Raw genomic sequence first — 15,491 nt, 5'->3', positions numbered from 1 at the left:
CTCTAACTTTAAACAAATTACTTAACCTTTCTAAACTTTAGTTTGAAATGGAGATAATTCCTGTTCACAAAACATTTTCAGGAATAAAATAACTGATGTACAACAGTTGCTCATAAAAGATGCTCAATAATTATTAGTTCTCTCACCTTACAAATAGCCATCCTAGTCATCTGTACTCTGTAGGTTGTTTGCTAAACCTAGAAATACGGTTGTTTTACAACTGAAAGAATTTCACTCAATTCCTTCCCTCGATTTACAGATGAAGAAATCACAGCCTTCATCTAGAGAGGTAAAAGAACTCAGAGGTAAAAGAACTCGCCCAAGAACTCAGAGAAGAACGGAACTAGAACCATTCTCTCTGAACACCTACCATCTTTCTAATAAGCCTTATTGCCTCATATGTTTCCTAATGTTTAACTGAAAGATTTTATGGTACATCCAAATACCCATTTTATCTCTGCTTAAAGCATAAAGGAGGTGATGGCTAATAGTGGTCCTGTATTCCTGTGTTCTCTTTGCTAGTTACATGCTATGGGGAAACTTCCTGGAACCAGGATGGCAGAGTTAAAAGCCAAGTACACCTTACTGCATGATACCGTGAAAAGGTATGCTATTTACCGGCGTGAAGACACCTCTACTCACATCTCTACTTCTTACTTGTAGTGGGACCTGTCTTATTTTTCATTTTCCCAAAAGCAGACTCTGAGACAAAGATTTGAGTTCAAGCGTTTTAAGAAGTATACCAGAAATTATTGTGAGACAGTGGGGAAGTGAGATGGGGAAGGGTGCTATCCAGCTGGGGGTGTGTTAATCTTCAGGTTAACATTGCAGGCAACTGGGGCTCAGTCTCACTGAAGACTCTCTGAGTGACTGTAGAACACACCTCAGAGCTCTCCCACTGAAGGGTGAGGACGCTGGCATATTTGTTCACTCATTTCCATCCTTCGTTGATCAAAGATTGCTTCTGGGTAGGCGAGCTCCTGGCACTTCTAGCTTACCCTGTGAGAAGTCAAGAAGTTCCATTGGCCAGAGAAAGCTCTCAGGCAGAGGCATAGAGATGCTGTTGCTATATATGATAACTGTCCATCGAAGCTACAGGTGACCCCTAGAGTGTGCCAAGGGGACTTCGGTGAGGCCCTGACATTCTCTGCTACAGCACACTCCTGTAAGATTCTCTCCTCCCCACCTTTCTTCATCACTCAGAGGTGTAGGTTCTGTGACAAGCCCAGCCTATATCTGCTGAGATTCCTGTCTTTACTTCTCACCTGTTCCTCCTATCCCTGGCTACTCGCCTTAGCCCAGTCCTAATTAGCAGAGGTCAGAAGACGAGGTTTCAACAGAATAATTCAACAAGGTTTCCTAAGCATCTGCCATCAGCCACTGGGAATCAAGGGGGAAGGAGAGTGAGAAAGAAGGGGAAACCCTGTTCCGCTGCTACTCCCAAGCCTCCTTCTTCCTTTTCCCCGCCTTCTGCCTCATAGCTTTGCATGACATCTTCATTAAAATCCAAGCAGAGACACAGTGAATGGAAACTCCATCCTGTGATTCCCCAGCCATCCTCTCCCCCGATCTCCAACCATTACTCCTACTTCTTTTCTTGCTCATGCATTCGGCTACTCTGAGGATGGGAGCCTGAGGGAGGAGTGAAGGAGAAGAGCAGAACTGCATCCCTACGTTCCCTTCACTTTGACTCCACCCCATACGCACTCAGCTCCCTCTCCGTTCCTAACCAACCTCCAGTGTCAGAGAGACATGCAGGACCAAGGCTATGACGTTACTTCTTTCTCCTTCCAGGCTGTGTTGCAAAACCATTACTTCCCTTCTGCTACCACATCTTACCCCCTCCTGACCCGTTAGTTCCCTCTTTTGTGATTACAACCAACACCCACCACTCTCTCCCACCCCACTGCCTGGTGGGTGGGAGAGGCATGAAGATATCGACTCTTTACTCTTGCTGCCGGGGCTGTAGCAGGGCAGATATAGGCTAGAAATGCTGGACTGAAATTGAATGAGTCTTCCATAGAAACCACATTATAAGAGTTGTTAAATTCTCTTCTGCTGACACTATATTTCAAGTCCATGTATGTAAGTTACCACATGTCTTCTGGCTGGAACCCTAACCACCTTGTTCACCCACTTTCTGAGGGAAAACAGGCACTATGGCCCATGCCAATACCTTACAATTCCATAGTTGAAGACTCATGTTAAGGACATCAGGTAACTTCAGATTTACAAATTATATACAAGGAAATTGAACTGTAAGAAATAACTCCAGCTTTCATTAACGGAAATTGCATCTATTATCTTTATAGCTGTTGTTGCTATTTGGTACCTAACATAGCGCCTGGAGCATAGGATGTCCCAATAAATGTTCTGCTGTTGAGCAAGTGACATATTGAAGCCTGAGAAAATGGGTGGGGCTGGTAACTTCAGTTGAGACAGGCTTGATTAAGTTATTGGGCATCTCTGCAAATGAGCAGAAACCTGAAGATTTCTCCCGGTGAGGAAAGTTGTTGGGGAGCGCGCACACACACACACACACACACACACACACACACACACACACACACACACACACACACACACACACACACACACACACACACACACACACACACACACACACACACACACACACACAGAGCTGCCTTTAAAACAGGAACTGGCAGGGTCTTGCTTCCGAACAGGAGAGATGGCAAATGTGAGGAAGTTGGGTTTCTGAGAAAGATAAATCAAGGCTGCCGGTAAGGCTGGAGCTGATGTTAGCGTATGATGCAGCATAGGTGAATGATTTCTAGAAGGTTACTGGAGATTCCATTAAGTCCAGTTTCTATGTTCATTCAGTTCTGCTTCTAGCCAGATGCTTAACCCTTTTCCCAAGATAAAGCCAAAGCCATAGAATATAACTGGAGTTGTAGGAATTGCCCTCTGCCGTGACATTCACGTCCAGCTGTAGCCAGGCACTGATGTTATGATCAGAAATCTGTAAATTAATTGAAGTCCATAATTTTACAGGAGAATTTTTCTTCCTAGTTTCCTAGCAAAGTGTCATTAGAAAACGTACTGTCTTTTCTTATCACTAGGAAGAAAAGGTTTTCCTTCAATCAGGTCATGAGAGTCCAAGAATTCGAGAAAGCCAGGGTTGCTGGGGCAGCTGGAGGGAGGACCCACTCTTTTCATTATTATTCTTCCCACCCTTGGAAGGTCATGATCATTCTTTAATGTCAAGTGCAAACATCACATTCCCATCCAACTAAGCCTTTCTCTGTCATCTCCCACCTTCTTGATCAAGACACTAGCGGTAGCACTTGTCAGCTGGTATTCCCTCTGCCTATTCACGTCTGCTCCCCTCTGCTAGACTGTGAGCTCCATTTGCCTCTAGTACCTAGTGCAAGACTTGGCACAAAAATGCCACTGAATTGAATTGAACCTAGGAATGGAAGGAACAGGGGCAGCAGTGTGGACATACTCCCTCCACTCCTCGCTAGAACCCTCCCCACAGGAGTTACTAAAGGTATTGAAGGTGTACACTTCTCATTATGCAAATCTCTGTTTTTATGGGACCCAGCATGCAAGAGTCAGAGGTCCAACTGCTACAGGAGGCCAAACATTTCACTGAGCAAATACAACAGCAGGAGTTTCACCTGAAGCAGGCTGATAATTTTCCACAGGCATTCAACACCGAGGTCTCCAAAATGAGAGAAGAACTTCTCAAGTATCAAAATGAATACAGTGCAGTGGAGGAAAGAGAGTTCCATAATCAGTACAGGTTGAATAGGTAAGTACATGATTTTCTCAAGCTCGCTGAAGACAGATACAAGCAGAGGTGTTTCCACATAAACGAAACGAGGAAAATTAGACTAACTGAAGAAGGAATTTTAGGTAGAGCATGAGAGAGCAGTGTTAAGAGGACGACAAGCCTAGCTCTTTCCTTGATTCCCTAGAACAGGCAGTCCCTGAAAAAGAAGGTTACACAACTTGCAGTAAGAAGCTCAGGTGACAGGGAGACGCTCTCAGGAAGAGGAGATCCCTGTAGTGGTTTCCGTGTGTCAGGAAAGCCATACCCATCAGGAGCTGCAACCAAAGAACACACTCCATAGAACCAGGACCTGGCACACACTCTCCGCCTTTCCAGCCCTGGTGGTGGCCCCTTACCCTCTTGCGATATCAGATCCTATGTCTGCATGGCCGGTACCCCACAAGCACTTGCCAAACAAGCTGTATGTGAATGGAGGGTCACATCTATTTCACTTGATTCTTCTAATAAGGAATGGGGACCACATAGTCAACCCTATTCTATTACCAGACTATTCCTTAGGATCAAGGAAGAAAATGATACCCTTTTGGAAGACACATTCACTTATCCAAATCTGGAGGATGTCATTCAGTGAACTACAGCAGAAATGTATTGCTAGAAGGGATAAATGTTATTTCTAAAATCTCCTCTAACATTCCTCCTGTGAAGAGCAAGTCAGTGAAAGAGTTTGTTCAGCAAATCGCACTATTTAGATTGAATTTCAAAACAACTGCAAAATCCAGGTTTTGTGCTCTGTGCTGTGCCTGGGTACCGGAGAGAAAGCCAAACCACCTCTCCTAGAATTTGTTACCATTTAAGGTGACAGAACTTTCTCTGGCTATTTTTAAGAGTAGGTAGAGTTCCCTCAGAGTGAATGTAGCTCAGTCCTGCCAAGAGATAAGCGAATGACTTCGGTGACCTTTGGAGGACTTTGCCCACCCTGGTTTTGAATCCTCTCTTTGGGGCCTATTATTTCAACTGGGGGAAGAAGAAGACTAGCTTAATCAGGAGAATTATATTCAGGGGAAAGAAATCTGAGTCCTTCTTTGTCTTTCAGTCTAAACTTGTTTCAGGCTCACCAGTGAGATCTGTAAAAAGAAAGCCTAACTATTTCTGTGCTCTGTAAGCACTCTTTCAGTTGAGAAAATAATGAAATTAAAACAATTGGTGGCTGTTCATTAGTATTGAAAATATGAATGCTTGACATTTCCACGAAAGGGTAAGAGGACCATAAGTCAGTTGATATTTAAGTTGTTTAAAATTTCCAAGTATTCCTGCCAAGGGGAGAAGAAAAAAAAAAAAAAAGACCAGAACTCTTGCCTTTTAGGTATAGACAGGCAAATTGTTCACTGAGTTGCTTGGGATGGGGCTGGAGGTGGAGGACTGTACATAGTGACCAACAGTAAACAAGGACATTCAAAATTAACATTTGCAGAAATGTTAGTGTGTATTCATGTTGGATTTGTTAACGTGTTATACTGTAGCTTACGCAAACTCCCTTGCATTCTCAAATACTAGCAGCTCAAGAATTAACAAACTTATTTTCATAAAAATAATGGTGATACCAAAAGAAATACCAGGAAAGAATTATAGGCTGTATACTTCATTGGCTTAACATTACATGGTATGGAAGCAAATTCACTCAACACTCCCTCCCCAGGAAAAAAGTAGATATTTCCATCCCCACATAAAAATAAAGAAACTAAGCCAGGGAGGGGGAAAAGAAAAGAAAAAAAAACTATTCATCCAAATATTCAGATGATATTTTTCAAATCAGCACAACAAAATCTCATTTTATTCAGAGCCTGAATAACAGAAGCCCAAATAACTAGCACTCTTCCACCCCAGCATCTTTAGGAACTTCTGACTCACTGGCAGCTACTAAGAACAAGATACTGTTCACATATGCTAGAGAAAAGATATTCCTCTATAATTTGATTTTCTTATGTTTTCACATAATATAAACTCCTATTAAATGCTAATGGCGAGCATAATTACACGACTGGTTAATAATTAAATCTGTTACAACAGTTCCTGGTTTGGGATTAATATTCATAGATGATCTCTTGATAAATATGCAGTTCAGGAAAGAATATGTAACTTACTTAAATAAATTAAGTAAATACATTACAAATAAGTAATGAAGTGATTAAATAAATACTGTTGAGAACTTATTTTAGAAATAAAGTAGAATTCATTATCTTTCCAAAAACTTTCCCTGAAAAGACTCTTTAGTATTCTTTTTTCCTTGCCTTCACTTTGTTACGTTTTGGGGGGCTTCTCTGCTTACTAGTTAAGTCCTGAGATTTGGACGGCAAATCAGTTGTGTCTCTCATGCTAAATCTGATATATTCTGACAAGTCTCCATCAGCTGGGGAAACAGGGCCGTGGTCGGTCAGTGCTGTCTGTCATGGGTGTGGACGTGGAGAGGGGAACACGCGTGCTGCACGTGTGCAGGACTATCACAGTGTGACCATGGCCTTGGTAACTATTTCCTCTGCCACAGCTGCTTCCCTGTTGGTGCTCACCCAGGGGTTTAGCAGTCATTTTCCATTCTTAGTCCAACAGTAACAGCACAATTGGAACCAAGAAACAAACAGATCTGGTAAGAAAGGAACAGAGGGATTATTTTAGTGATGTCTCTGGAATTCCAGAAAGTTAGAAGATGACAGAGGGCCATACAGTGCATCAGGATTAGTAGTAAGGAACAACTCACAGCTGGAGCACATTTTACCTTCTAAACATTAAAAACAAAAAAGCCAAACCTTTCCTGCTCCCCCTGTGCCAACCAAGACCAGAGCGAGCTTAGAACAGGTTTTGCAGCGTATAGTCCTCATAACTGAGAGAGAAACACCCAAGATACACGTTTACAAGGCAGATCCAACCCTACAACTAACGATTCCACTTTCTGTCCGGGCGCCCCCACTCAAGGCAAGGTTTGAATTGCTTACAGACTTCCTGTGTGATTCTGAGTCGTGTCAGAGATTGAGAACTGTGGGTCCACAGAGCGGTCCTCAGCACTGACTACTCTAAGAATCCCCTGAGGCTTCTCTCAGTGGCCACTCAGTCTGTGCTCCAGCACCTCCAGCGATGGGGGCTCACAGCCTCCCACAGCAGCCCAGCCCAGCCCAGCCCAGCCCAGCCCAGCTTCGGGCAGCCTGACTCTTAGATGGCTTTCGCTTGTATTGGTTCAGAAATCTCCCTTCTTATAACTTCCACCCATTCAGGCTGGTTCTACTCCTGATGTGGATGACGCCTCTCTGCGCTTGGCAGCACACAGGGCTTCCAGCAGTCCCTCTTCACCCACAAGTCCTTAAAACCAAAACCCTTTGATGACATGGTTTCAGTTCGGACTCTTGCTGTAGAAATGTAATGAATCCTGAGGAGCTCTGACACTGAACCACGCCTTAGTCAGAAAAGCTGAAAATGTCAGATGTAGATTTTAATGTCAGTTTGAAAGTTTACAGGTTTATGTATATCAAGAGGCACACGTATAATAACGTTTTTTCATCCCAGCAATGCCACGCAAAAATGAGAACCCAAAATGAGAAAACAGACAATGCATAAAGATGTTTCTTACATTATTATTTATAAAAGCAAAAAATCTAAAGCAATCTAACTTCTAAAAAATAGTGGAATATTTCAATAGCAATGTATTCCAGAGGGAGCTTGATACTGAAAAGCACCCTGGAGTCAGATAGAGCTAGGTTTGATAGTCACTTCAGCCTTGACCGGTGAATTTGGAAGAGGTGCCTAACTCCTCAGTTTCTTCATTTGTACATTGAAGGTAACAATAGCCACTGAGAAAGGATCTGCAGTTTAGAAATGATGTTTGTGAAGACCGTGGCATATAGTAGGTTCAGTATATATTAGATAGTATCAATATTAAGGATTATTTTATTATGGTACATCCACCCACTAGAAAACCTTGAAACTAGCTATTAAACTATTAATTATGAAGTCCGTTTTGCAACTTGGGGAACTATTTTAATTACACGTTAGGTAAAAATGGATTCAATAATATATACATATTTAATATAATTTCATTAAAATATATAAGGAAAATAAAAATGATCAATTGTGGTATGAGAGGTGTGGGATTATGAATGATGTATTTCTATAAATAAAAGTATACATCTTTTAAAGGAAAAATGTTAATGTTTCTTAACAAAAAAGAAAAAATCAGATGGCTTCACAGGCAAATTCTATCAAACATTTAGAGAAGAGCTAACATCAATCCTTCTCAAACTCTTCCAAAAAACTGCAGAGGGAGGAACACTCCCAAATTCATTTTACGAAGCCACCATCACCCTGATACCAAAACCAGAAAAAGATATTACAAAAAAAGAAAACTATAGACCAATATCACTGATGAACACAGATGCAAAAATCCTGAACAAAATACTAGCGAACAGAATCCAAAAACATATTAAAAGGATCATACATCATGATCAAGTGGGATTTATCCCAGGGATGCAAGGATTCTTCAATATATGCAAATCAATCAATGTGATACACCATATTAACAACTTGAAGAATAAAAACCATATGATCATCTCAATAGATGCAGAAAAAGCTTTTGACAAAATTCAACACTGATTTATGATAAAAATTCTCCAGAAGAGGGGCATAGAGGGAACCTACCTCAACATAATAAAGGCTATATATGACAAACCCACAGCGAACATCATACTCAATGGTTAAAAACTGAAAGCATTTACACTAAGATCAGGAACAAGACAAGGATGTCCACTCTCGTCACTCTTATTCAACATACTTTTGGAAGTCCTAGCCACGGCAATCAGAGAAGAAAAAGAAATAAAAGGAATATAAATTGGAAAAGAAAAATTAAAACTGTCACTGTTTGCAGATGACATGATACTATACATAGAGAATCCTAAAGATGCCACCAGAAAACTACTAGAACTAATCAATGGATTTGGTAAGGTTGCAGGATACAAAATTAATGCACAGAAATCTCTGGCATTCCTATACACTACCAATGAAAAATCAGAAAGAGAAATTAAGAAAACAATCCCATTTACTATGGCAACAAAAAGAATAAAATACCTAGGAATAAACCTACCTAAGGAGGTGAAAGACTTGTACTCAGAAAACTATAAAACACTGATGAAAGGAATCAAAGATGACATAGAGATGGAGAAATATACTACGTTCTTGGATTGGAAGAAACAATAGTGTGAAAATGACTATACTACCCAAAGCAATCTACAGATCCAATGCAATCCCTATCAAACTACCAGTGGCATTCTTCACAGAATTAGAACAAAAAATTTACAATTTGTATGGAAACACAAAAGACCCTGAATGGCCAAAGCAATCTTGAGAAAGAAAAATGGAGCTGGAGGAATCAGGCTTTCTGACTTCAAACTATACTACAAAGCTATAGTAATCAAGACAGTATGGTCCTGACACAAAAACAGAAATATAGATAAACCTACACACATATGGTCACCTAATTTACAACAAAGGAGACAAGAACATACAATGGAGAAAAGACAACCTCTTCAATAAGTGGTGCTGGGAAAACTGGACAGCTACATGTAAAAGAATGAAATTAGAACACTACCTAACACCATACACAAAAATAAACTCCAAATGGATTAAGACCTAAATGTAAGACCAGACACTATGAAACTCTTAGAGGAAAACACAGGAAAAACACTCTTCGTTTGCCCAGCAAAGGAAACCATACACAAGACGAAAAGACATCCCTCAGAATGGGAGAAAATATTTGCAAATGAAACAATAGACAAAGGATTAATCTCCAAAATATACAAACAGCTCATGGAACTCAATATCAACGAAACAAACAATTCAATTAAAAAATGGGCGGAAGACCTAAATAGACATTTCACCAAAGAAGACATACAGATGGCCAAGAGGCACATGAAAAGATGCTCAACATCACTAATTATTAGAGAAATGCAACTCAAAACTACAATGAGGTATCACCTCACACAGGTCACAATGGCCATTATCAAAAAATCTAGAAACAATAAATGCTGGAAAGGGTGTGGTGAAAAGTGAACCCTCCTGCTCTGTTGGTGGGAATGTAAATTGATACAGCCACTATGCAGAACAGTATGGAGCTTCCTTAAAAAACTAAAAATAGAACTACCATATGATCCTGCAATCACACTCCTGGGAATAAGAAAATTATAATTCAAAGAGAGACGTGTACCACCACAATGTTCACTGCAGCACTATTTACAATAGCTAGGACATGGAACCAACCTAAATGTCCATCGACAGACAAATCAATAAAGAAGGTGTGGCACATATATACAATGGAATATTACTCAGCCATAAAAAGAAACGAAATTGAGTTATTTCTAGTGAGGTAGATGGACCTAGAGTCTGTCATACAGAGTGAAGTAAGTCAGAAAGAGAAAAACAAATACCATATGCTAGCACATATATATGGAATCTAAAAAAAAATAAATAATGATGGCACTGATGCACTGATGAACCTACTGGCAGGGCAGGAATAAATATGTAGACATAGAGAATGGACTTGAGGACCCGGGGCAGGGGAGGGGGAAGCTGGGGCGAAGTGAGAGTAGCATTGACATATATACACTACTGAATGTAAAATAGTTAGCTAGTGTGAAGCAGCTGCATAGCACAGGGAGATCAGCTCCGTGCTTTGCGATGACCTAGAGAGGTGGGATAGGGAGGCTCAAGAGGGAGGGGATATGGGGATATATGTATGCATATGGCTGATTCACTTGGTTGTACAACAGAAACTAACACAGTATTGTGAAGCAATTACACTCCAATAAAGATTTTAAAAAGAGAGAGAGAGAGAGAGAGAGAGAAAACGGATGACAGAAATGTAATTTAAAATGTCCTAAAGAATTATCCCTTTTATGTTTGTTTAAGAAAATATCATTTTATATTTAAAGAAAAGACTGTAAGCCTTATCTTGTGGGAGAGTTTCACATCACCATTTTGAAACTCAGGGACGCTCAGGTGGTCTTTACAATCCAGAGATGGCAGCACACTACCGCCCCCTGGTGGCAACACGGCTGAGGCGTAGGATCAACAGCTTGGAAGTAAAATAGCAATTTATACGCAAGCTCTAAAAGGAAAGGTCTAAGTGTCCAAAACTCTGAAAAACTTCAACTTCAGCCTGTGCCCCACACAACTAACCTATATTAAATTCCACGTGGTGCATACTTATTACACAAACGTTAATTTACTTTATTGCAAATACAATTTCATAAAAATAAACCTGGTATGCATGCATCTTTAGACCTACTGGCTAGTGGGATCTGATAATTTGATGAAAGCAGTAGAGGCTGTAGCAGTAATCCAGGCGGGTACTAGTTTACTGCAAATAAAAGAAAAAGTCCAGAGCCCGCCTGAAGGAACTTGAGTCTGGGGGGCAGTTCGTGCTCCCAAGCAGGTACAATATGATGAGAGAACTGCTTTGATGGGTGTGTGTACAGTGTTGAGGCAGGACTGGGGAGGGAGCACCTAAATGGGCCTGTGGGACTCAGTGAAGCCATCACAAAGGATGGACACCAGGTCTGGCAAACACACCTGGGAGTGCATTCTGAGAAGAGAAAATAGAAAGTTATTACTGTGGAAAGAGTTTATTTTTTGTACTTTGTCAAAGTTGTTTTTGTTTTGCAGCTTAATGGAAGAGAAAAGCCTCATAATAAAGGAAATCGAGAAGATACCTAAGCCAGGAGTAAGTCTTAGATGATCTAGACTTTGTTAAATACAGCTGGATTGAAACATCCCTTTTGATAAATATTAACGTTTATCACAACAACCATACCCTGAAACATTTGAAAGACCCAGAAATCTTAACAATGGATGGTGCTGAAAGGAATATCTGCATAACTTTTACAGTAAACATAAGTGGTGCCTATTACAGGATTTAGCTGTTTGGCATCTAATTCAGGTTATGTTTAGTTGGACAATATCTGCTTTGTTTTCAGAAGAAAAAATGGTTGGCACTTAAAAACATTATTTTTGCTATAGCTATTACTCTCATAGCTTCCTGACTGTCTCAAGCTTATTACAAGAATTTTTTATAAAGGTGTATCACTTATTCATTCCTGCCTAACAAACTGCCCCAAAACATAGTGGTTTAAAACAACAGCCGTTTCTTATTTTCCTCAGTTCTGAATTCTTCTGGTCTGAGCTGGCTCATTTGGGGCTGGAAGGCCTAGGATGGCTTCATTCATATGTCAGCCAGTTGGGCCGCTAGTTGGTCTAAGGTCACATGTCACTGGTTACTCTCATGACGGTGGAAGGGTTTCCAGTCTCAGGAAAGAGACAGAGAGTCTCAAGAGAGGGCAAACCCCAACACACGCACTTTTCAAGCCTATGCTTAAATCACTGTTGGTAACATCACATTGGTCCAAGCAAGTCGCATGGTCACATCTAGAATCAATGGGGAGAGAAATAGGTCCTACCTCTTAATGGGAATAAGGACAAAGACATATTGCAAAGAGGCATGCAAACAAAAATAGGAGGAATTTATGTCCCTTTTTTTGCAATCTATCATAGAAAGTAAATACAGAGATCATCACACTTTGCATTGCTTTCACCTTCTAAATGGTTCTATTTAAAAAGTATGTTGTTGGTGGTCTAATTCCAAGGCATAGAGTAAAATGCCTTTACTCTATATGCATAGAGTAAAATGCTATAATATATATGAGTATGAATATATTGATACATCATATTATATATTAATATAATTATGTATATATTATATACTAGTACACAAGTATTCCTAACCATCATTTTCAACACAGATTCTGTGGGAAAAAGCATTGTGGATTTTAGTTCCTGACCATAGGATCACCAATTTTACCCTCGAAGCCACAGTGGAGGAGGACGAGGGTGATATGCAGAAAGGCCAGAGCAGGCTAAATGGATCCTTCCACTAAGTCATTAGTAATGTGTGGACCTTCTGAGTATAAGAAGGCTTCTCTCTCACAAGTCAAACACTCCCCAGAAAATCAGTCATGGGAAACAAAGACCTGTTAGGAGTCTGGGGCAGAGGGCATTTGGGGATAATGTGCCTGAGTTAGAGAAGTAGTATTAATAAGAGAGCAGGGGATTAAGGAGTGCCAAGGATACGATATTCCAAATATAAACTTCCTAATCTTTAATTCTCATGTGTGACTCAGGAAAACCATAAACCTGATATTCAAAGATTATTTGCATCTGGTGTTGCCAAATCACAAAGCTACTAGAAAAAAGGCTGGGAATTTTTACTAACGCTTTTTGGTATGAAATAAATATGAACTCAGAAAAAGGAAACACTTAAAATGTAGGAAGATAAAAAAGAGCATTAATTTAAAAATGAGTTCAAATCTAATGTGAAATGTTTAACACACGCAGTATAATTGCCATGCCTTTATTGAAGAGGTCAGAAATAATAAGTTGCATTTAACTGCGCAAGAAATCATTCATGAATCTCAAAACAAATATAATCAAGATGGTGAGTAAAATTATTTTTAATTTGATTTTTAAGAAGACAAATGTTTGCTCAGACTCTGTATAATCTGATAATTTTCATGACTTTTAAAGGAAATGGAGAAGATGAGAATATTGAGAGAAAGCACTGAAGAATTACGTAAGGAAGTAACACAGAAGAAATTAGAAATTAAAAATTTACGGGAAGATTTGACATCCAAGCAAAAGCAATTACTAAAGGAGCAGAAGGAACTAGAAGAATTGTTCGAATCTCAGGTCACCTTAAAGGTATGTTACTCACAGCTCATAAATATTTAAACATTGTGCCTGCAAGGACATAAAGGGGCATGGGTATGAAGATTGACTGCAAATGTTTGACAAAGACCAAAACACACACACTGAAATGTTCTGCATTGTGACTGATCCTATCAAACTAAACCTGGGCTCTGGGAATTCACAAAAGACTCTGGAGTGTTTGGTAGCATCACTCTAAATTGGAGTCCTGACCTGGGGAAAAGGCCTCTCTAAACCTCAGCAAGCATTCTTCAATATTGGAAATGAGTGTCACAAACACAGTCACTTCCTTCAAGAGCAAGCAAATGTTCTAACCTCTTTTGTATACTGTTATTACTGCATCCTTCTTTGTTTGATTCCACTTCACTTCCCTCTCACCGTGAAAGTGATGCAGGGCCTGTATTTATGTTTTAGGAGATAATTAAATTTCATTTTATTTTGAAACCTTTGTATAATAGGTCTCGAAACAATCGAAGTAACCTAGACTTATGTCTTAAAACTACATCTGAGACACCTTGGCTTAGAGGACAGTTATGATTCACTTTGACCTCCTTTTCCTTAAGAGTCAGAGCAGTCGGCCAAGATGTACCCAGATGCCACCCAGAACACAGGCACTGAGCACGGGTGAATTTACAAGGAACCCAATGAAACTAAGGCTTCACATGCACGAACCACCACCAAGGTCCTGAACCTAAGTATCATTTATAACTGTTGATTCTTTTTCTTAAAAAGAGCTCCCCAGGACTTCCCTGGTGGCACAGTGGTTAAGAATCCACCTGCCAAGGCAGGGAACACGTGTTCGAGCCCTGGTCCGGGAAGATCCCACATGCCACAGAGCAACTAAGCCCGCGTGCCACAACTACTGAGCCTGCGCTCTAGAGCCCGCGAGCCACAACTACTGAGCCCACGTGCCTAGAGCCCGTGCTCTGCAACAAGACAAGCCACCGCAATGAGAGGCCCGCGCACCACAATGAAGAGTAGCCCCCGCTCGCCGCAACTAGACAAGCCTGTGCGCAGCAACGAAGACCCCAAGCGGCCATAAATAAATAAACAACTTTATAAATAAATAAATATATAATACTTTAAAAAAAAAAAAGAGCTCCCCAAATTGTACAAGTTTCAGCCTCACAAAATTTAGATCTGCCTCAAGACTGAGCAAGATCCCAGGGAGAAAAGCACCACACTGCAGGGATGTCCTCAACCCCAAGCATCTGTGTTACGCCAGACCCCAAAGTCCAGTGTGATCCTCAGGTAGGAAGGGACTCTTCCACAACCCCTGCCACGTACATAAGATCCTTGAGGCTAAAAGTGAATCCTCCGCGAATCCACAGAGCACGGTGCAAAGTGGCGTGAGACAAAACGAGCTTCTGATCTTGGCCTTGCCATTTACAAGCTGTGTGAGTTTGGGAAAATTATGTACCTTCACTTAGCCTCGGTCTTAGGCAGGGTTCCCTAGAAGCAGAGATTAAGACAAGTATTCACTGAGCAGGAGCTCTAAGGAGAATCCCATAGGGTAGCGAGGGAAACAGGCTAGAGGTGGGGTTCGAAGCGGGCCAAAATTCGGTTTCAGGAGAACCCTCCTGGCAACCTGATGCCATGAATTGCACCGCAGTGGTTGCTCCACCCTGAGGCAGAGGGATGGGCTGCTATATCTCCACATGGGTCACAGTCTGCTCCCCTCCAACTTCCACCCCCCATCCCCCGACAAGGCAGCTCTGCCAGCCATGGCAATCCTGTGGAGAGAACAAGCATGAGCTGTCAGCAGCCTCTGCAACCTCTGAGCGATGGGTGTACCTCCATAAAGGGAATCTACGCAGAGCGCCCAGAGGATGTGTTACACTCAGTTAGCTCCTCTTTAAAATGGTAACAACCATTACCATCTTGTAAGGTCATTATGAATATTAAATGGAATAATTAAAGCACACTGCATAGTACAGGA

At 40.9% G+C, this 15,491-nt stretch overlaps 2 protein-coding genes across 12 annotated transcripts in view; one reads left to right on the top strand and one right to left on the bottom strand.

Annotated features, from left to right (window-relative positions):
• The window catches only part of GSAP (gamma-secretase activating protein), a 234,015-nt gene that overhangs the window by 90,929 nt on the left and 127,595 nt on the right, over window positions 1-15,491 (bottom strand). For 2 of the 11 annotated variants that reach the window (XR_009542038.1, XR_009542033.1), the window contains one exon: window positions 5,594-6,398. The exons of 8 other annotated variants lie outside the window; for them this stretch is intronic. The gene's annotated coding sequence lies outside the window, so the exon portion shown is untranslated. Of the gene's footprint in view, window positions 1-748; window positions 1,000-5,593; window positions 6,399-15,491 lie in introns of those variants that run through there. One more of the 11 variants, XR_009542034.1, reaches the window with a different exon arrangement.
• CCDC146 (coiled-coil domain containing 146) overlaps window positions 1-15,491 on the top strand; it is a 107,723-nt gene that overhangs the window by 58,403 nt on the left and 33,829 nt on the right. Inside the window, exons 2-5 of the mRNA XM_060157226.1 lie at window positions 523-605; window positions 3,569-3,778; window positions 11,459-11,516; window positions 13,373-13,546. Of these exons, the coding sequence (XP_060013209.1) occupies window positions 523-605; window positions 3,569-3,778; window positions 11,459-11,516; window positions 13,373-13,546 (525 nt within the window). The remainder of the gene's footprint in view (window positions 1-522; window positions 606-3,568; window positions 3,779-11,458; window positions 11,517-13,372; window positions 13,547-15,491) is intronic.

This window comes from Lagenorhynchus albirostris, chromosome 8 (assembly GCF_949774975.1).
Source record: "Lagenorhynchus albirostris chromosome 8, mLagAlb1.1, whole genome shotgun sequence".
Lineage (NCBI taxonomy): Eukaryota > Metazoa > Chordata > Mammalia > Artiodactyla > Delphinidae > Lagenorhynchus > Lagenorhynchus albirostris.
The sequence above is the reverse complement of the archived record's forward strand: the minus strand, read 5'-3'. Positions and strand labels throughout refer to the sequence as shown.